Source organism: Marmota flaviventris, chromosome 2 (assembly GCF_047511675.1).
Source record: "Marmota flaviventris isolate mMarFla1 chromosome 2, mMarFla1.hap1, whole genome shotgun sequence".
Lineage (NCBI taxonomy): Eukaryota > Metazoa > Chordata > Mammalia > Rodentia > Sciuridae > Marmota > Marmota flaviventris.
In genome coordinates this window covers 135,191,444-135,212,772 of record NC_092499.1, presented here as the reverse complement: position 1 = coordinate 135,212,772, position 21,329 = coordinate 135,191,444, and the positions used below count along the sequence as shown (strand labels likewise).

At 34.7% G+C, this 21,329-nt stretch overlaps 1 protein-coding gene across 1 annotated transcript in view; it reads right to left on the bottom strand.

Annotated features, from left to right (window-relative positions):
* Positions 1-3,077: 3,077 nt before the first annotated feature.
* Btbd1 (BTB domain containing 1) overlaps positions 3,078-21,329 on the bottom strand; it is a 36,648-nt gene continuing 18,396 nt past the window's right edge. The window contains exons 4-8 of the mRNA XM_027921922.2: positions 20,979-21,176; positions 17,509-17,701; positions 10,467-10,554; positions 5,708-5,854; positions 3,078-4,918 (exon numbers count right to left, since the gene is read on the bottom strand). Coding sequence (XP_027777723.1) covers positions 4,760-4,918; positions 5,708-5,854; positions 10,467-10,554; positions 17,509-17,701; positions 20,979-21,176 — 785 coding nt within the window. The 3' untranslated portion in view covers positions 3,078-4,759. The remainder of the gene's footprint in view (positions 4,919-5,707; positions 5,855-10,466; positions 10,555-17,508; positions 17,702-20,978; positions 21,177-21,329) is intronic.

Sequence of the window (21,329 nt, the reverse complement as noted above, 5' to 3'; positions counted from 1 at the left end):
CAGAGACTAGCAGATTTCTGTCTCTTGAGAATAAGAACAGTATTCATGAAGTGGGGGTGGGGAAATGAAGGTGGCTGTACTTATGCCAATAAGTTGGAGGTCATGACATCATTGAGGTCCCTATCTATCCAATCACATCATTTTATTGTACTTTTTTAGGTGGGGGGAGGGTACTAGAGATTTATCCCAGGGGCACTTTACTGTGAGCTACATCCCCATCCCTTTTTATTTTTTGAGACAGGATCTTGAAAAGTTGCTTAGGGCCTCACTAAATTGCTGAGGGTGGTCTTAAACTTGTGATCCTCCTGCCTCAGACTCCCAAGTTGCTGGGATTACAGGTATGCACCACCAGGCCAGAGTTATTGTACTTTTGATGCTGGAGATTGAACCCAGAGCCTCATGCATGCCCTGCACACACTCTACCGTTAAGCTATACCTCCAGCCGCAGTTACATTATTTTAAATGCCTGGACTCAGCAGGTTGTATACAAAAGTTGAGGGTTAATAAAGTGGTTTAAGTGATTAAAGACCAAAGGTGAAGAAAAAGGAAAAAGAACAAATGCAGGTCTAACTGGGTAGGGGAAAAAGTCAAGGTGCTGCATACTTAAGGCTTAGTAACAGAACTGGAGAAGTATCCAAAGTTGTGATCAGAGTGGGACATCTGAATTTACAATTTCTGAGGTATAACATAACAAAGACATGGTGGGGTCATGAAAGGAATGGATGAAGATTGCTGTAAGGAAGGAAATGGAAAATTCGTCTTGATTGCCCATTTGGACACTGAGGCCACTCCACCTGAAGGTTTGGACAGAAGAAAGTGAGAGCAAGGTATAAAAACCATAACTCTTTCCTGTGAAATCCGTTGAGAGTTGAGGCACTCAACAGAGCATGACAGCACACACCTGTAATCCCAGCTACTCAGGATAAGGTAGGAGGATCACAAGTCTGAGGCCAGTCTGGACAATTGAGGGACACTTGTCTCAAAAGGGTGGGGGGAGGCTGGGGATGTAGCTCAGTGGTAGGGTACTTGCATAGCATAGGTTAGAGTTCAACCCTCAGTACTAACATGGGGAAAACTGAGGGGCACAGAGCAGAACCAGAATTACAATGCAGTCATTTATAGAATTTGTTTTAGACAAAATCCTGACCTCCTCAATTAGAACTTTGAAGGTTGTAATGGAAATAAAGGGGACACTTGTGATAGCAGATTATCAAAAGTATCTAGCAAGTGGCTAGGTGGGTGATGGGAAAAGTAAAGAGGTCCCTGCAGAGAGTGCCTTGAGTGGGGGTTTGAGGACTTTATCACACCAGCCAGGGAAAGGAGGAAATATCAGCCCCATTTGCTACCAGTTGTTCCTGCCCAAGTCTCTGCTTCTAGAGGGGACAAAGAGGGGCAGAGTGGGAAGAAATATTGTTTAACAGAGGAAAAAATGGGGATTATGATCCCAATGGCAGAAAATCCATATGTATTTATGCTGTTTTCATTTTATCTTCATCAATTTTGAGTTCCATTTAAAAATCTTCATTTTGTCTTAGCTTTACCAATGGAGAAAAAGGGGATTTTTTGAAGGATGTAAATTAGCCAAGAGAATAAATGCTCCATGTATCTCTGGAGCTGGGATTGCTATGGTTCCCTCCTGTGAAGGGTGCTTTTTGTTAAATTCAAGGACAATTCCCAGATTTTGAATCTGTATAACTGGAAGACATAGAAAGCTGTTTGAAGACACTAGAAAGGGAAGTATAACAAATAAATATCAGACATTCTAGGGGCTGTGGTTGTAGCTCAGTGGTACAGCACTCGCCTAGCACATGCGAGGCCCTGGGTTCAATCCTCAGCACCACATAAAAATAAATAAATAAAATAAAGGGGGCTGGGGGTGTGGCTCAAGTTGTAGCGCACTTGCCTAGCACACGTGAGGCACTGGGTTCGATCCTCAGCACCACATAAAAATAAAATTAAGGCAATATGTCCACCTAAAATTAAAATAAATAAAGGTACTGTGTCACTACAACTAAAAAATAAAATAAAAATATCAGACATTCTGTAATATTCCACACTTTAAAGTCTTATTTTAACATTCTAGAAGAATTGTCTATCTAGAAGATCTTGATTCCCACCTCCTTTAAAACTACAGATAATACTATGTGGACCAAAAACATTTTGATAATGCAAATAATTCACCTTAATTTGTTGGGTAGATACTAGAATATCAACACTTTCTTAATATTTATATTCTACCCTAACTACAGATTGATCAGGAATTCTTTTGGGATGCAACATTTTCCTCCTCTGTAGCTTAGGGGATAGAAGTGAGCTTATATTCCATCTAGTACTATTTACTGACCTTTTCAAACATTCATTTTTTTCCCCTATGAAATGGGTATAGTAATCTTATTCTTACACTGATGCTGAGAAACAAGAATGTATTTTGTAAAGTAGCTGGCCTAGTGGTGCACACCTTTGATCCCAGCTATTTGGATGCTTCTCTGAGAAGGAAGGTCACAGATTTGATGCCAGCCCAGGTAATTTAAGGGAGATCCCGTCTCAAAATTTTTAAAATGGCTGGGGATATAGTTTGGTAGTAAAGAGTGCCTGGTTTCAATCTCCAGTACTACCAAAAAAATAAAATAAAATAAAATAAAGTCCTTCAACAGGCTAAGTAACAACTCATATCACTATAATTAATAAACAATTGTGAGATGATTAGAACACTGTTAAGAAAAACAAGATTCTTTCTTCACATTCTTTGTTCTTTACTTCCTATTTTTTAAGTAGGAGAGAAAACCTGAGATTACAAAAAAGTGACCAGAAGAATGGGAAGTTATACTCCATATATGTATGATATGTCAAAATATAGTCTACTGTCATGTATAACTAAAAAAAAAAAAAAGTGACCAAGAAACAGATGGCAGTAATTGTTATGTAGTAGTTTCTGTGACTTGCATTTAGGCAGCAGTAAAAGCATTCCTATTTTGTCTTTCATTACTTCTGTAAATTAAAAGTTACAGTCAATTAATTAAAACTTTTGCTCCAAAATGGTGTCTAACATCAAATTTTAAAAGACAAATGACAAATAATAATAGTAAAACATTAATAAACATTTTTATTTTTTAAAAATTCCAGGTGATGTCCCAATGTCAGTAAACTGTTCCATTTTTTTGTACCAGCCCAGGCAGGCCTACATTCAGTTACAATAGTTCAGTACAACACATGAAGCATATGAAATGCTTCAAACATCAAAAACACTACCTTGTCTCTGGCATATCATACTTTTTAAGGCAGAAGTACTTTCTATAATCACTACTACAGATTGTTTCCCGGTTCATCTTTTGTTAACCAGAACTACACATCCCATAGGTATTCCAGTTAAGTGAAGTTTACATCCATAAGAACATGGTATCAAAGACAGAAAAATTTCCCTTTTCTTCAGTAATTTCAAGAGGCCTCAACAACCAACACACCTCACGACTTTCTTGAAAATAAAATATTACTTTTGATGAAAAACTTTATATCCTAATTATTTTTTAAAAATTCTTTTTAAGTTGATACTTAAAAGAATTTTAATTTTTAATCATCTTCCACAACTATCTGATATGTATGCCTTAAGCTTAATGACACTTAAGTTTTTAATAAGATAATCACTTTCAGGGGAAAAATGTTATTTCATTTTTATTTTAAAATTCTGCTTTATATAAAAGTGTATAAATGTCATTCTGCCAAATATACTTCATATCCACTTCTAATATAGATGCTGCCAGTTAATGAAGTCACAAATATTAAACATATTTTACTTCTTGGATAGAATTATGTATGTGACAGAAAGCAGTAATCCTGTTGGATAGTTCTATAATTCCAGAGTAGTTGTTAGAAATGTTCATATTTTATTCCATTTTTTACTGTAATGTGATTATCACAATGTTGAACTGATGTCTGTTTAACTGATCATCATCACCATCATCATCTCAATCTTGGGAATTATCAGCGGCATCCCCCCCCATACAAATAGACAGGTACAGTGGTACAGTTTAGTGATAAAGAATTCAGTCTTAAGAGTATTCCTTTAGATCCTTTGTTTATATCACATTATTGTGAATTTATACAAACTCCCATTTATTGTTGTAAAACTGTACTATGTAATGCATTACTATACTATTACAAAATATCCTTTTCTGTAAATACATTGAAAAATTTCCTGGGCATTTATTAGACCTTATTTTTAGCATTATTCCAAATGCTAACAACCAGATATTTCAAAACCCCAAATATAAAGTCAGTTTTCTTAATTTTCTGAAATTAGTTACTTGAATGAAATTAGTTACTTGAGTTAATAGGAATTCTGTAGGAATATTGACCCACCTCATCTCCTTTAACCTTCAAAATAGTTAAAAACAGAAAAAAACCAAACCTGTTATAAATAACAAGAATCTTTCAATTCAAAACTATTGAAAGACCATAAGTTAGCTGATCTATGAAATTATACAAGATGAAGCTGAAATAGCTGAGCTTTTTTTTTTTTTTTAAACACAATTAAACCCAGTTATCTTTTCCCCTAAGGTGATAAGAAAATTGAAAATCTGCCTTTAAATCATGCAGAGATTTAGATTAACATTTTTCTAATTTCTCTAAGAAACTAAACTGTTTCTTATTTTACAATTATAAATAATCATGACACTCAAACTCATTGTTTTGTGGTCAGGTGTTTCTACTTTGAGACTAGATTGCACGGTACTATTTAGCCAAGATGTATTATACTGCTAGATTATGTATAAAATATTATTTCTGGTATTTGTCCATCTTCTATTGAAGTGCCATTATTATTGCCAGGGGAACTGAAAAAGAAAAAAACAGTCTTGCTGGCAGCCGGTGTCTCATGGACTACTTTCTTCAATCCTTTTGTGCCATAGTGTGAATCTGGACCCTAAATGAGAATAAAAGACTTATTAGCAATTTTCACTAAATAAGCACTCAAGTTACTATGACGTTGTAATTAGATCAATGGTCTATAATATTCATTATAGCTCCTATATAAATTTTATGCTGAGGCATTTAATGAAAAATGAAGTTTTTCTAAAAAGCTAATCAATGAGCTCAGTCATTAGGGGAGTAGTGAAAAGGTTTAAGAAAACAATTACTGTATCCTCTGTCAAATATTCAGTTTCCTCAGATAAGGGGCTACTTTTTAAAAAGAACTTTTCTTTCAGGATACAATGGGGTGCTGAAAGGATACAATGAAGTGCTCCTTTACTTCTTAAAGGAGCTGGATATTTTAGCTCCCAGATACCTTCCTCTGTGTTCCCTCCTTCTCCTTCCGTATTCCTTCTAGGGGACTGAATCCAGGAGTACTCTGCCACAGAGCTAAATCCCTAGCTCTTTTATCTTGAGACAGGGTCTCACTAAGTTGCCCAGGCTTGCCTGGAACTTGAGATCTTTCTATCTTAGGTGTGTACCACCATGCCCAGTTCCCCACCCCCACTTTTTAAAAATTATTTTATTTATTTTTAATGTGATGCTGAGGATCGAACCCAGTGCCTCACACATGCTAGGCAAGTGCTCTGTCACTGAGCTACAGCCCCAGCCCTTTTACCCCTTTTCTTAACAGAGTCTACTGTCAGTGATTTTCAGCTTCTAAAACATTGTAAAACACACTCAAGCGTGAAACCATGAGCTACACCAGTGCAGCCTCAAGAACATTCTGAATGACACTTACTTTGAGTGTTGCACATGCTGTGTAGCATATGTTGGGCAGGATCTCTATAGGTTCTTTGAACATGACCCTGAATGTGTTAGCAGTCCCATCACAACTAAATCCAGTATCATTTTGTCCGAGGGTTTGTTTTTTTTCATATTCAATGATCTGTAATTTTTAAAAGAGAAGTTATGTTTAAGTTAAAGTTATGTTTAAGCTTTGTAGAAAAGAACATGAAGCCTTTAGAGTAGCAGAACAGACCATTAAACCTCTGTTCTAGTCCTTCTCTACTTAACCTCTAACCACCAATGATGGTTTTTAAGCATGCTGTCAGAAAATGGCTGTTTATTATTCATCACATTAAGGATGAGGAGAATGTTGATTAACTGGGGCTGGTTATAGGAGAGGGGGTCTTTCATAAAAGATACACACACAGCTTGGTATGCAGATTTTTAGAATATGTTAATTTTAGATGTCTGAGGGAAATGAGCCTTTACTTCTGGCTAACCTGTGTCCCTAGGAAAATTCCTTTAGCATTTTCTGTTTCAGAGTTATTTATTGAAATCAAAGTTTAAATGACCTTAAATGAAGTATCAAGTTTGTGAATGTTCAAAATGTAAACATTTTGTCCCTTCAATTTCATTCTATCAGCTGTGCCAAGCACTGTGCAAGGCATCAAGTATGCTTTCTGGGAGCTTCAGGGTACAGCCAATTCAGAAAGAGCCATGCAGAATTCAAAGTGGCCAAACAGAGGAAAAACTGCTTCTGTTCAAGAGGGGAAACTCCATGGAGCAGATTCTAAAAACCCAAGTCAGAGCTTACCAGGTATGAGCAAGGGTTTCCACACATGGGAACAGCAAGTGCAGAACAGCCCTTGAAAATCTGCCTTTCTGCATATGGTAGATGAAACCAGTAATAATGAAATAGGCAAAATGCGATCTATGTGATGGGAGATCAGGACAATAGGCACTCTGCAGGGAGATGAACCGGGGGAGATCATGAGGAGGCCCCAGGTGCTGTAATGTTCTGTTCCTTGATCAGATACTGGTCACACAGGTATGTACAGTTTGTAAAAACTGTGCCATTTATGCCCCTTATAAACACAAACACTTTTCTGTGTGTTTATCACAGTTCAATAAAAAACTGAAATTAAAAAAACAAAAACAAAGACATGATATGATAGTGCCTGGGAAAAAAGCAGTAAGACACAAGACCTGGCTTTTTCAGTGCAGTCTAGAACAAACCAGTTTACTTCTCTGAGCTTTGGTTTTATCCATTCATTTGGGAAAACCTTGCTTTACCTAATTACAAAACAACAGCAACAACATGTTATTGCAATGACCACATCACTTTACAGGTATCATCTCAAAGAGTCTTCCCCAAACTGTAAAGTATTTATCATAACTTTATTGTCGGGCTGCGGGTTGTAGCTCAGTGGTAGAGTGCTCGCCTAGCATGCACAAGGTATGAGTTTGATCCTCAGCACCACATAAATGTAAAAATGGACACATTTTAATGTGTCCACCTAAAACTTAAGAATAAATATTAAAAAAATAATAATAACTTTGTTGTCAAATCTGATGAGCAAATGGAAAGATCTGTCCATATCACACCTTGTAGGCGAGAGAGGTAAGAGTCAAACCCAGGCAGTTCTAACTGACTTCAAAGCTAATTCATGAGCTGGGGATATAACTCAGTGGGGAAACATTTGCACATCATGTGAAAGGTCCTGGATTCAATCTCTAAAACCACCCAAAACAGGACAACAAGAAATTCACGTAACCTTTTTATCTCCTATAAAATGAAGACAAAGATCTCTTGAAAATGTCAATTCATTAAGCAATAATAATAAAGTGTCATTTATTAGTAGTACATGGATATACACATGATTCAACACATGCTTGCAACTATTTCCATGAACCTACTTACAGACTTGCTGTTCCAAAAGCTGTCTATTGGACTACTAGAAGTTGAGATGCAGTGAGAGAGACTTTAAATGACATAACTTTAACAGTCCCAGAAACTTAGTATCTTTCCTTAATGGTCCACAGAGTCAATATATTGTATAAGCCAATAATATAGTGTATGTGGGTGGGGTTTTGAAATCTTCCAAACCAACATGTCCTCACTGCTATGTTTAACACAAAGTTAACACAAGACTTTGGTACTTTTATCTAGTATTCTGAACTGATCCAAAGCTGTGTTTTAGGGTTGGAGTATACTCAATGTTAGAGCACTTTAGAATGAACAAAGCCCTGGGTTTGATCTTCATCACTGTAAAAGAATACTGCCAAAGGTGTGTTTTAAGAAGTACATGGCTCTCCTTTTGAAGTGTAAGGTAAAGTGCCTCTCCACAAAACAAACAGGTGAAGACAACTAACTTCTACAACAAAATGCCATCAGTTATGTCCATACCTTCTACTTAACAGTTCATACTATTCTTTCAATACCTCATCTCTGGGAATAAGGACCCAGGATAGGTATTATGAAAATGCCCCTAGGTGTTTCTATTATATACTCCTGTTTCAAACTTACTAATATAGAAGAAACATACTGATTTAGAGGAATGGGCCTTGCCTACAAAGTTAAGGCAAAGATTGTAAATTGGTTAAGAACCAGAATTTAGTTTCAGACTAGCTTTGTTTGGCCTTCATGGTGTGAGTGTTTGTAAAGATTTTAAATTATTATTATTATTATTTTTTTTTTTTTGAGAGAGAGAGAGAATTTTAATATTTATTTTTAGTTTTTCGGCAGACACAACATCTTTGTATGTGGTGCTGAGGATTGAACCCGGGCCGCATGCATGCCAGGCGCGCGTGCTACCGCTTGAGCCACTTTCCCAGCCCTTAAATTATTGATTAACACTAAAAATGGAAGATGGAGATTTCATATAAAAATCCACACTTCTGGCTTCTTAGCATCCTCGGGCTTTTATTATCACATTGCAACTACTAATAGGAACTAAGTAGTGTTTTAAACAATTCATTTCCCTGCTTATCCCTGTTAGCTCTTGTACCAGGCCAGCTGTCTCCACTAAAATTATCTGCCCAAGCCCTGGAGGCATTTGTTTGCCACTTCTGTCACAAAGCAATAGGGAATTAGAAGTAGTGTTTCTAGTACAGAAGACTAGCTACAGGGTTAAGAAAATAAAGAGAACTTCCATTTCTAGTAATTTTATTCATAGTATTTAGACTTCATCATTTTAATATACCTATAACCCAAACACCCTGGTGAGGTGTGAGGTGTCTGGTATCTTAGGTAATACATGAAGTATGCTAAAGGGAGGATGGGGTTTTAGAATCAAAGAGACTCATAGTGGAGCCCTGGCTCCCCCTGCTCCTGCCCACCCCACCACCCCAGGCCTGCAGATTATCCAATCTGCTAAACTGGGCTTAGGGATTCTACTAGACAGGCTCTTAAGACTTCATAATGTATATAATGTGCAATGGGGAATAAATGCAAAAATCTTTTTTTTTTTTTTATACTCTTCAAAGATTTGCTGAGGCTTTTCTGTACTTAAACATCATGGAATTAAGCTGGATGTGGTGACACACACCTGGAATCCCATTTAATTGGGAGGCTGAAATGGGAGAATCACAAATTCTCAGTAGCCTCAGCAACTTAGCAAGATTCTATTTCAAAATAAAAAAGGGCCAAGATGCAGCTTAGTGGTAGAGTTCCACTAAATTTGATACTTGTACTGCAAAACAAAAACAAAAAAAACACCATGGAAATTACTTTTCTAACCTGTTGAAAAACCTTACAAATAAATAATTCAGTGAGTCTAAAACCTGTTTATTAAAAAATATAACTTTCTAACTGGTATGTGACAACAACAAATTCACATGAATGATATAAATTTATCAAGTGAAGTTCACTAGAAACCTTAGTGGATAGGATTAGAAAATGAGTATAATGATTTGGTTAGTACAGTGACTAATGCAATCTTCCATTTGAAGCAAGGTCTGTCTCTTTTGAGGGTGTGAGGTATCATTTTTAGCTGTCACTGAACCAGATCTTTGAACTGTTATAGTCACAAAGTATAAAGCTAGTATTTTAAAAGCCAATAATGCATTCTGATCACAAAGTTTACCAAAGTTTTTACTATGAAAAATGACGCTAGTAACATTTTAGAGAGGGCAGAAATTTTCTATTGATAAACAAGAGTTGAAACATTTTTTACTTCCTTTTCTTATATTCTGTTTTCATTTATGTATACAAAATCCAGTACTGCCTATTAGTTTGCAAATATGTTTTCAAAAATAATCTTGCTAAAAGGGGTATGGAATCAAAAGAACACTGGTTTATTAATAAGATAGGGGAAGAAAGAGGTATTTTCCAGATTAGGTAATAGTGCCCTGTCTGAAAGAATCAAGTATAGTAGACCTAAAGAATGAGGGAGGGTCTGATAAGTGAAGAGGTGTTCATAGTAGTTGGAAGTAATGAGATAGTTTCAAGGCCCTAAAGTTCAAAATATCACGAAAAAAGCAGAAAGACATTTTAAGACAGTTAATGCACAGCAGGAAGTACTAATGGGCTTCCTGGACAAAGGAGCGCTCCTGTTAACATTAAATGCTTCAATGAAGGACCTCTATTTTTTTGAAACCAGATTTTTTAGAACAACTGTAAAATAAATCTCTAGGCTAAAAATGCTAATAATGGGCTTTCTAATTCCTTTGATAATCGTTCTAAAATCTGGACTCCTGCCAAGAGAATATTTTACTGTAAGATTACATGTTTGTTACATTTCAAAATGATAAATTATGGAGGGAAATAGTACCTGTATATTCACTTGATAATCCGTGGGACCATGAATAGATCCATATAAGCCAAATCCAACTATAGAGATTCTTCTATTAACTGTGAACCTACGAGGGAGAAACCGAATATAAAATAACAATTCTGTAAGTGTTCTTATTCTGAAAGTTTATAATTTTTTCAAGTGTTACTTGGAACATCTAGTTTTTCTTATAAAAAGGAAAACTATCACAAGTTAATTATCTTCAGAAATAACGTGTTTACAAACCAATAATAACAACAACAAAAAAATCTTTCTGGAATATGAATTTAACAGGATCTTAAGCAGAATCTGAAGCCCCAGCATTCCAAACTAGGACAATTATCTCAATAAATATTTACTGAGGGCCTACTGTATTTAGGTTCTGGGCTTGGCAACGGGGAATAATGGTCAACAGCACACAGCTTCTATACCTATTGGCTTTGTGGCCTAATAAGCAATCATTATAAATTGTGGTTAAGAGTTATGAAGGAAGCAGGCTGCTGTAACACATAATTCTGATAGTAGAGGGGCTGGAGACAGGACCTAATTCAAACAGGTGGATTTGAATAAGGATTCCATACCTATAATAATTAGCAATTATTAGCAGTTTGATCCTAAGTGTCAGTTTTTATACATTTATAAAATGAAGTAATTAATATTTCTTATTAATTTTTCTTAACTAAGTACATATGGAACTGAGATAATCTGTGATTCAAAACAAGTAATTCTCAACATTTTCAGCCACAATTTCCATTATCATTACTACCAGCATACCACCACCACTTAATGAGTACTTCCTAATATACCAGGCCCCGAGTTTCAGCTCTTACAATACTTACTTCCTATAATCATCCTAACAGCCCTATACAACACTAGCTTCCTGTACTATTTTTATTATCCTAAATTCCTGAGGCTAAAGAAACAGATTTTAGCCATGTTAGGTGACACACATTTGTAGTCCCACTCACATGGAAGGCTGAGGTAAAAGGATTGTTTGGTCCTACAAGTTTGAGACTATCCTAGACAAAATAGTAAAACCCCTTACAAAAAACAAAAAAAGGAAAGAAAGAAACTGACGTTTAGAGAGATTAACTTGCCCAAATCAAAAAGTGTGGCAGAACTAAGTGGGACACATCTCCACATCTGCTTGGATCAAATTCAGTTCTCTTTAATTATCATGCTCTACAGTGTAAAAGACCACCTTAAAAAACTGCAAATAGCTCAGTGGTAGAGTGTTTGCTTAGCACGTGAGAGAGTTCAATCCCCAGCACTACGCCCCCTCTTCCCAAAATTATTTGTAATAGTTTTCGTTTATGGTATCAAGGATTGAACCCAGGGGTGCTTAACCACTGAGCCACATCCCCAGTCCTTTTCTTTATTTAGAAACAGGGTCTTTCTGAGTTGCTTAGGGCCTCACTAAGTTGTTGAAGCTGGCTCTGAACTTGCAATCCTCCTGCCTCAGCCTCCTGAATCACTGGGACTATAGGCATGTGCCACTGCACCCATCCGTAATATTTTTTTAAGAGTATACAAATCAATAAATTCTATTTTCAAAAATCGAGAAAAAAGGGCTGGGGTTGTGGCTCAGCAGTAGAGTGCTCACCTAGCACGTGCGAGGCCCTGGGTTCAATCCTCAGCACCATATAAAAATAAATAAAAAAAAATAAAGGTATTGTGTCCAACTATAACCATATATATGTATATAAAATCCAGGGGCTGAGGTTGTGGCTCAGAGGTAGAATGCTCACCTAGCACGTGCAAGGCCCTGGGTTTGATCCCCAGCACCACATAAAAATAAATAAAATAAAGGTATTGTGTTCAACTACTACTAAAAAATAAATACTAAAAAAAAAAAAAAAAAAAAATCCAGAAAATAGACCGTGATGTAGCTCTTGTTTATCAGCATGCTTGCAGCCCCAGGTTCAATCTCTAGCACAAACAAACAAACAAAAAACCTTGAAAATTCAGCTAAACAAATAAGGAAAATTTTAGAGCATCTGTATATCCAGAAATAACCCTTGTTAACTCTTTACATTTCTTTTTCAGACTTATTCCTATGAACATATATATTAAAAATCATCTTAGGAGACACATAATATACACACACACAGATATTTTGTACACATACCTCTTTTTCATGTAAAACAGTAAAAAATGACTACTGATTTACTATATCTAACCAATCTCTTATTGAATAAAGTTATTTTCAGTTATTATAATTACTACATGATATTGCCATGGTTTACAGCTAGGTCATTTTATAAAGCCATCATTATTTTCTTAGAATAAATGCTTAGAATTGTTGGTAAAAATAAAAGGCATTAAGGCTTTAAATAAATATTGTCAGATTGCTTCCTAGTAAGATTAACACTTTATGCCCCAGAGTACAGATCATTTCTATCTCACTTGTATCATTACCATTAATTTCCTCTTGCCTTTGAGAAAATGATAATTGACAAATTCCATTTCCATTTGATTAGTAATTACGTAAAACTTTGCTTATATGCTCTCTGCCCCTTAGATTTTTTCATTAATGAAACATCCACTCACGTGCTTTTCTCTATTTTCTATACTGGTGAGTTTATCTTTGTAATGCACGTTATATACAGTTACTTATGCTTTGTTGGTAATATCCCTTACAAAAAGTTTCACGTTTGTCATTTATGTTCTAACTTTATGGTATTTTTTTTTTTTTTTTTTTTTTAAGATAGAAGAGAAGAGAGAGAGAGAGAATTTTTTAATATTTATTTTTCAGTTTTCGGTGGACACAGCATCTTTATTTTATTTTTATGTGGTGCTGAGGATCAAACCCAGCGCCCCGCGCATGCCAGATGAGCACATTACTGCTTGAGCCACATCCCCAGCCCTGTATGGTAATTTTTAACAAAATTTTTTTCAATTATTTGTAGCCAAATTATGATTTATGCCAAATATAAAGTCACCTACCTCATCCTTATAGTAAAGACACATCTGTTCCAGTATTTTCATTTATAAAGTTTTAATTAACATGAATTTGGTACATGGGATCAGTAAGGATCTAACTTTTTTTTTCCTAGTAGTTAATTCTTTCCTTAGCTGTATGATATTAAGCTCATTAATATTAGGTTGGTTTTTGAACTTTAGTCTGTTCCATTCAACACTAACTTCTTATAGATCTATAATACTTCTTTATGTGTGGTCTGTATCTTTGTTTTTTTAAAGAAAATTTACTCTTCCAGATTTGTATTTTGCCAAGCTATTTCCACCTATCAAAAACATGTGACCTCTAAAAGGAATTGGCTAACATACACAAGATAATGTGGAAGACGCTGTCCTTATCAAAGTCTGATTCAAGCTGAAGTTCTCTAGTCCTTCATAGAGAGACTCTATATTATCTGTTACTATTGTGAATGGGGTTATTCACAATATTATAGTAATATTCAATATAATAAATAATATACTAATATAAGAGATTATAATAAAATATGAAATAAAATATTCATTCAATACTATAGCTGTGGTAAAATATACGCAAATGTACCACTTTAACCTGTTTTTTTTTTTCTTTTTTGGTGGCACAGGGGATTGAACCCATGCTAGTAAGTGTTCTACTACTGAGCTACATCCCCAACCCTATTTGTTTTATTTTGAGTTGCCCAGGCTGCCCTTGAACTTGGGATCCTCCTGCCTTAGCCTCCCAAGTAACTGGAATTACAGGTATCTGCCACCACAGCTCAATTAAACCATTTTTAAGTGTACAGTTCAGTGGTATTAAGTACATTCACATCATTGTACAATTACCACCATTATTTGTATCTTTGTGACTAAATTTTGATAACATACAGAAACAACAGTTTTCAAATATATATTTTATAAGTTGGCCACTGTTCTCTTTTATTGATTCTAATTATTTTTTTAGCTGATCCTGACGTTAAGTGGACCAACTAATCTCTTTAAAAAGAGTTCTACCTCCAAGGAGGCACACTCTCTTACACAAATTTAGGGGCACTACCAGCCAGGCAGCCAATTTTCTATAATAATCAGAACAGTCCCCTATAACAAAGAATCCCAATCAACTTTCAAAAAGTGTTATACCGAGGCTGAGGCAGGGATATCACAAGTTCAAGGGCAGCCTGGGCAACTTGGAGAATCTCAGCAACTCGGTAAGATGGTATTTCAAAAAAAAGGATGTGCTTAGTAATACAGCACCCCTGGATTCAACACCCACTATTCGGCGAGTGTCATGCCAGAATTCATGTAGGTGATAAACTATAAACCTTGAACCTAATTCCATTTTATTTATAAATCAAAGATTTTTAGTGTAATTTTATTTTTTTTAAAATATTTATTTATTTATTTTTTTAGTTTTCGGCGGACACAACATCTTTGTATGTGGTGCTGAGGATCAAACCCAGGCCGCACGCATGCCAGGCGAGCTTGCTATACTGCTTGAGCCACATCCCCAGCCCTTTAGTGTAATTTTAATGTTCATGGATTTTTACAAGAGGCAACTACCACAAAAATAGAGGAAATCTTATGTCTGTTCTCATTATTTGTGGTAGTTATGTTCTACAAAGCTACTGTACACACAGAATTACCAAATACTAAACCATTGCTACCAGGGAAATTATAAGCACATGTGTATGTATGTGTATACATATGTATATATGCACACAAACTACCCATATGTGTATTCACACACACATACCTCTCACGTACGTTATAAACTTGAATCCTAAAAACAAGGCATCCTAGTAGATTGTACGTTCTTCATTCAAAAGACAAAATGAAGTTCAGCAGTGTTAGGTAACTTGCTTGAGGCTACCTCACAAACAGGTGCCATAGCTGGGATTCAAACCCCATCTAATTGGCCCAAGACCCAGTTTGTTGCATTAAGTGCACTGCCCCACCTTCTTCATCCTGTAGGAAAGTTTGTGAAGTCTCATCTCTCCTGAGAACATGCTGGACTGACAACTCAAATCTTTGGCTGAAAATATCTAAGAAATCACTCTGAGTATTGATATTAGAGTAACAAATTTTAGCCAGCAGGTGAGTTCACAAATACGGAAATGAGAATCTACAGGACTAACTCAACTGTTTTATTTAGAACCTTGGTATGTGAGACAATTAATATACTACACCTATACCCTGCAGCTGAAGCCATCTCATCATGATGATACATATGTACTGTATCAGGTTACTTTAGTCTACACAATCAAATCATGTTTACATATTTAATTTTACTACCAATTACATTTACTTCTTCTTCATATTATAACTTGGCCATTTATCAAATTAAAAAAAATATTTGAAGCATTCTATGAATTTCATTTCAGGTTAATAAAAGAGAAATTACAAAAATATTTATTATAATAATCAGATTTGATGGAGTTGTGAGAAAGGCCTCTTCCTTTCCAATATTCAAGGCTCTAAATTCTTTATCCTTTATGACTGCAACAATTCAGAATTACAGTAAAACTAATGAAAAATAGCAGATACAGTAGGTATCCCTATCTTTAGGCTTCAATAGCCTATTGTAGTAAAGAAACATTCTTTTAGACTTCATCTATTATAGTTATATCTGTTAAAAAAAGGGGGGGGATTTTTATCAAAAACCTTTTTGACATCTATTGAAATCAAATTATTTATCTTTTGGTATGCTACTTGGATGAGTTATATTAATACATTTCCTAACATTGAGCCATTTTTCCAGTTTTCAAATAAATTATTTAATATGCTTATATAATATTGCTTTTCTAAGGAACTGTCAGATTAAATAGCTAATATTTTATACAGAATTTGTTCTACATAGTAAGTGAAGTGAACCTAGAATTTTTTTTGTCTTATCAGATTCCTATAGAAAGGTTATGCTTCCTTTAATAATTAACCAAGAAGAATTTTCTTCTTTTAATGCTCAAGGAAATTATCTGATCCTTGAATGTTTGGTAAAAACTCACCTGTAAAAACCTTGTGAAGGGACAGTTCTTTGATAACTTTTAATTCCTTCCATGGTAATTGGTCTATTCAGGCTTTCCTCTTCAGTCAATTTTGATAATTTATATTTGCCTATAAAATGATCCATTCCATCAAGATGTTCAATTTATTAGCACAGAGTAAACCCAGAATTAAAGTAAAAATCTCAGCAATTGACTATATTCCCATTTTGATTTCTAATTATGAATTTTTTAATTACCTCTGCCAGAGGTTTATTTATTTTTATTCATCTTTTTAAGGATCAGCTTATGGACTTATCAATCCTATTTTTAATCCACTAATTTCTTTATATTTACCTATTTCTCTTTTCTAGGGTTCTTTTGATATTCCTTTTCTAACTTCTGGGATTGAATGCTAGGTCATTTATTTCTTCTCTAATTTATTTGCTAAAAGTAGTTAATCATTACTTTTTGTGTGCAGCTTTGTCGTTATTCCCTAAGGTTTTATATATAGTATATATTCTTATAAATGAGTAATAAATGGCTACGAATGCATTTTGAATTTGTCTTAACCCAAAAGTTATAACAGTCCCCCCTCAACTAGAGGTTTACTTTACAAAGTTATTAATTTCTAGTTGTATAACAAAGTGCTATTAAATAGCTGAAAATTCAAAAGGCATGTTTTATCAAAATTGGTAATGATTCTATTTTTACATTTAACCTAAATACAGAAGAGTAAAGATAAATTCTTCAACAGGATTTTATGTATGTGTTTTCATGATTCTTTATTTCCCCCCATTTAAAGAGATATGTCCATGTAACATCTATTCAAAGAAAAACCTTATACTAAGCTTAATAAAGTTAAATTGATTAAAATTAACCTTAATTCTGTAACAACAGTGTTAGATCAACTGGAGGCTAGACCTCAACTCACCAGCAATGGTGATCCAAACAGACTTTATGTAACAGAAGGACCAACCCAATCCTTTCAAGCATTTTTTTTTAAACCCCAAGAGATGACCAGTGCTCATAATTCAGTGAAGAAACAGGGTGTCTTAATGACTTCCTGACTCATTAACTTAACCCCTAACTGCTACCCCACCCACTTGAATCCACAACATGATAGATACCTGATTCGATCACTTGTTCCGCTGTAACCCCACCGGCTCTCTACTTGCTGAAATCTATTGATGCAGCATTCCTTTCCTCTAAGGCAGCACCGTGGTCGGTCAATGTATTCCACTCGGGGTTTAGGATTGACAGTAAAATGAAGAAAGAGATTTACCACTTCACGATCTGACAAAATTCCAGATTGAGCAGGACCTGAAACAAAAATATAAATCTCAATAAAAGCCATGTGATTTCAAACTAATACTCCACTAAGTAACATGAATTCAATTCTAGAAGATGTCAAGTAAGAACAGAAAAATCTTAGCATATGTAATGTTAACATATATTTGAAGCTTCAAAAAATTCAGAATGTAAATGATGAAACCCTGTGGTAAACAGAAAGATCTCTGGATTTTTCTATCCACTCAACTCCTCAGAGTGCCACAGACTTTTGTTCACCAGAAAAGAATCATTCTCTATGATGGGGAACTACTTACAAGGGCAGCTAGTTACTCACCTAATGCCAATCTGAGGCTACCGTCTGAACAATGGAATATATTCAGCAACAGACAAGGAATAGTGCCTTATTTCCAGATTTTAGATGTTCATTATAAAGTAAGAGCTAAGATCCAAAGAGCTGTGGAAGTAGCATACTATATATGCTCTGCTTGTTCCATTCACAGTTTCTAAGGAAAAAAATTCCAATGCCTTAAACTTATCCTGGAATAAATGCTGTTCCTCAAAAGGTTTCAGGAGATCCCTTCCAAAGCCAGTAAAAGCAACTGAAGTAATAAACTTCAAAACACTAAACATTTGGTTTAGGAAACTCTTCTGGTTTTATTTATTTTTATTTTTTATTTTTTTAATATTTATTTTTTAGTTTTAGGTGGACACAATATCTTTATTTTATTTTTATGTGGTGCTGAGAATCAAACCCAGTGCCTCACGCATGCTAGGTGAGCACGCTACCACTTGAGCCACATCCCCAGCCCCATGATTTTAAAACTTGAAATTAAAAAAAAAAAAAAAAAACTTTTAAATATCACACACAAAATATATTGGCATGCCAGACCTGGTGAGGATGAACACTCCTCTCTCTCAGAATGAAAAGAACTAAGGAAAAGGATTAAAATGTTTAAAAATTCATGATAAAAGCCAGGTGCAGGGCTGTAATCCTAGTAACTTGGGAGGCTGAGGTAGGAAGATCACAAGTTCAAGGATAGCCTCAGCACTTAGCAAGGCCCTGTCTCAAAATAAAAGTAAAATGCAGCTGGGATGTTGCTCAGTGGTTAAGTGCCCCTGGGTTTAATCCCCAGTACCAAAAACCAACAAACAAAAAACATGATTAAAAAGCAAAGATCAATATGCAGCCAACTAGTGGTCCTAAAGAAATAATAAATAGGATGACACAAAAACTCAAGCCTATAGGAAAAAATTTCCTTAGTTGGAAAAAAGTCATCTTTAGGTCATGAAAAACATGTAACTACCTAAAAAAAAGCAAAGTAACTATTAATAGAGCAGTAAAAACAAAATAAATAATTCAAGAAATCATATAAAAGGATATACTTAGGCATATCATCATCAAACTGCTAAAGACCAAAGATAATGTGAAACCTTAAAAACCCCAGAGAAAAAGTATACTTTTCAAAAAGCAATAATTACACTTCCTACTAGAAACAATGGAAGCCAAAAGAGAACAGAATTATATATTCAAATGTTAGATAAATAACTGCTGAAGTTCTCTATCCAAAAGCACATCCTCCCAAAACTGAAGGTAAGATAAAAGATATTTTTAGACCAAAAAAAAAAAAAAAAGTGAAAGAATCTGTTTGTATCACACCTGTTCTAAAGGAATTCTGGTAGAAGCATAGCAACATAGAAAAAAATGAAAAGTACCAAAAAGGGCAAATATATTTGTAAATCTAAATGGTTGACTTTTTGTTTTGTTTTGTTTTATTTTTATGTGGTGCTGAGGATCAAACCCAGTGCCTCACACATGCTAGGCAAGCGCTCTACCACTGAGCCATAACCCACAGCACTAGGTTACTGACCTTTAAAACAATAATACTGTATCTTAAGGGCTTTTAAAATATATAAAGATTCAAAATACATGTTAACAGTAGCATCAAAGGCTGAGAGAGTTAAATATAGTTAGTTATTCAGGTTCTAGTGGAAATTTTACATTTAAAACCAAGTAAGAATTTTTTAAAAAAATATTATCTATCAAGGGTAATCCACTAAAATAACAACACAAAAATGTTTAATAAGCAAACAGAGAAGAAAAATAAAGAAACAAAAAATCACTTGGTTCTTCCAAAATGAGAAAGGAAGGAAAGAAGGAAGAGGAAAGAACATAGGAAGATAGTGGATAGGGAGGGAGAAGGAAGGAAGAAAGGGAGGAAGAGGAGACAAATGGAAAAAAAAATTGCAAGATGGTCAATATAAGTCCAAATATATCAGTAATTAAATGTAGAATAGGGTTGGGGTTGTGGCTCAATGGTAGAGTGCTTGCCTAGCATGTGTGAGGCACTGGGTTCAATCCTCAGCACTACATAAAAAATAACATAAAGGCGTTGTATCTATCTACAACTCTCTCTATATATAAAGGTAGAACAATCAAATATTCCAAATAACTAGGTTTGTTGGTCAGACTGGGTGTTTTAAAAAATGTAGTCTATAAGAGATACCTAAAATAAACAGATAATGTAAAACAAAGCTAAATAAAAGGATGGAGAAAATACAGAATATATAAATTTAATTTTTAAAAAAGCCTGGTAAAGGGGTTGGGGTTATAGTTCAGCAGAAGAACGCTTGCCTTGCATATGTGAGGCACTGGGTTCAATCCTCAGCACCACATAAAAATAAATAAAATAAATAAAGATATTGTGTCCACCTTTTGAAAAATCTTAAAAAAAAATAAGCCAGGTAAAACTATCAATATCAGAAAAAACATTAAAACAAGAAATTTTACTAGATTTAAAATGGAATATATCATAAAGAGAGTAAATAATAATAATATAGCAATCCTAAATTTGCATCTAATGATATAATTTCAAAATACACAAAGAAAAAAAACTTATGAAACCAAAAAGAGAGACTTTCTCAACCAAAACTATTAACTTACTTCTTAGGAACTGCATAAGAAACAAAAAGAAAAACAGTAGATATATAGAAAATCTGTATATCACTAGTATATTTTTTTCATAGATATAGGATTATTCAATTTATTTAAGAGGTGTAGGACTGTTCATACTTTTCTCTACCCAATAACCCAGAATGCATTCTTCTCAAGTATACATGGGTTTTTATTAAAACTGGCCACACGGTGGGCCATAAAGCAAGTCTCAACAAACTTCAAATAAGTGAAAAGATATAGAATATATTCTCAGAAAACACTGGAATTAAATTGGAAGTCAGTAAGCATTCTTGCACAGGGAGACTGATTATTAAAATAGTTTTAAACAGGCCTTTAGTGAAGTGATAGCCTTACCAGCTGCAAACTCCTCAATTGTCATCAGTGGGAACCGGATTAAGGAAAGTGCTTTTCCTAGAACTTTCTGTTTATTTGCAAAAGTAACAGGTAATTGTTGTCTCTGACATTCTGCTTCTGCCCAGCGTACAACAGCTCCAAAAAGTCGACTTTCTCGAATACTAAGCGTGTCTCTTTCTAGAACAGCACAGAGTGTGTCTATAAATAAAATACAAAAATAAATCAAATAAGGAATATTTTGTTCTCTAACAAAGCAATATTGATAGACATGCTCATACAAAGTATTTAAACCTCAATGAAAAAATAGGTTACATAATTAAAACCATAGATTCTATGCCTTAAAATATTCTA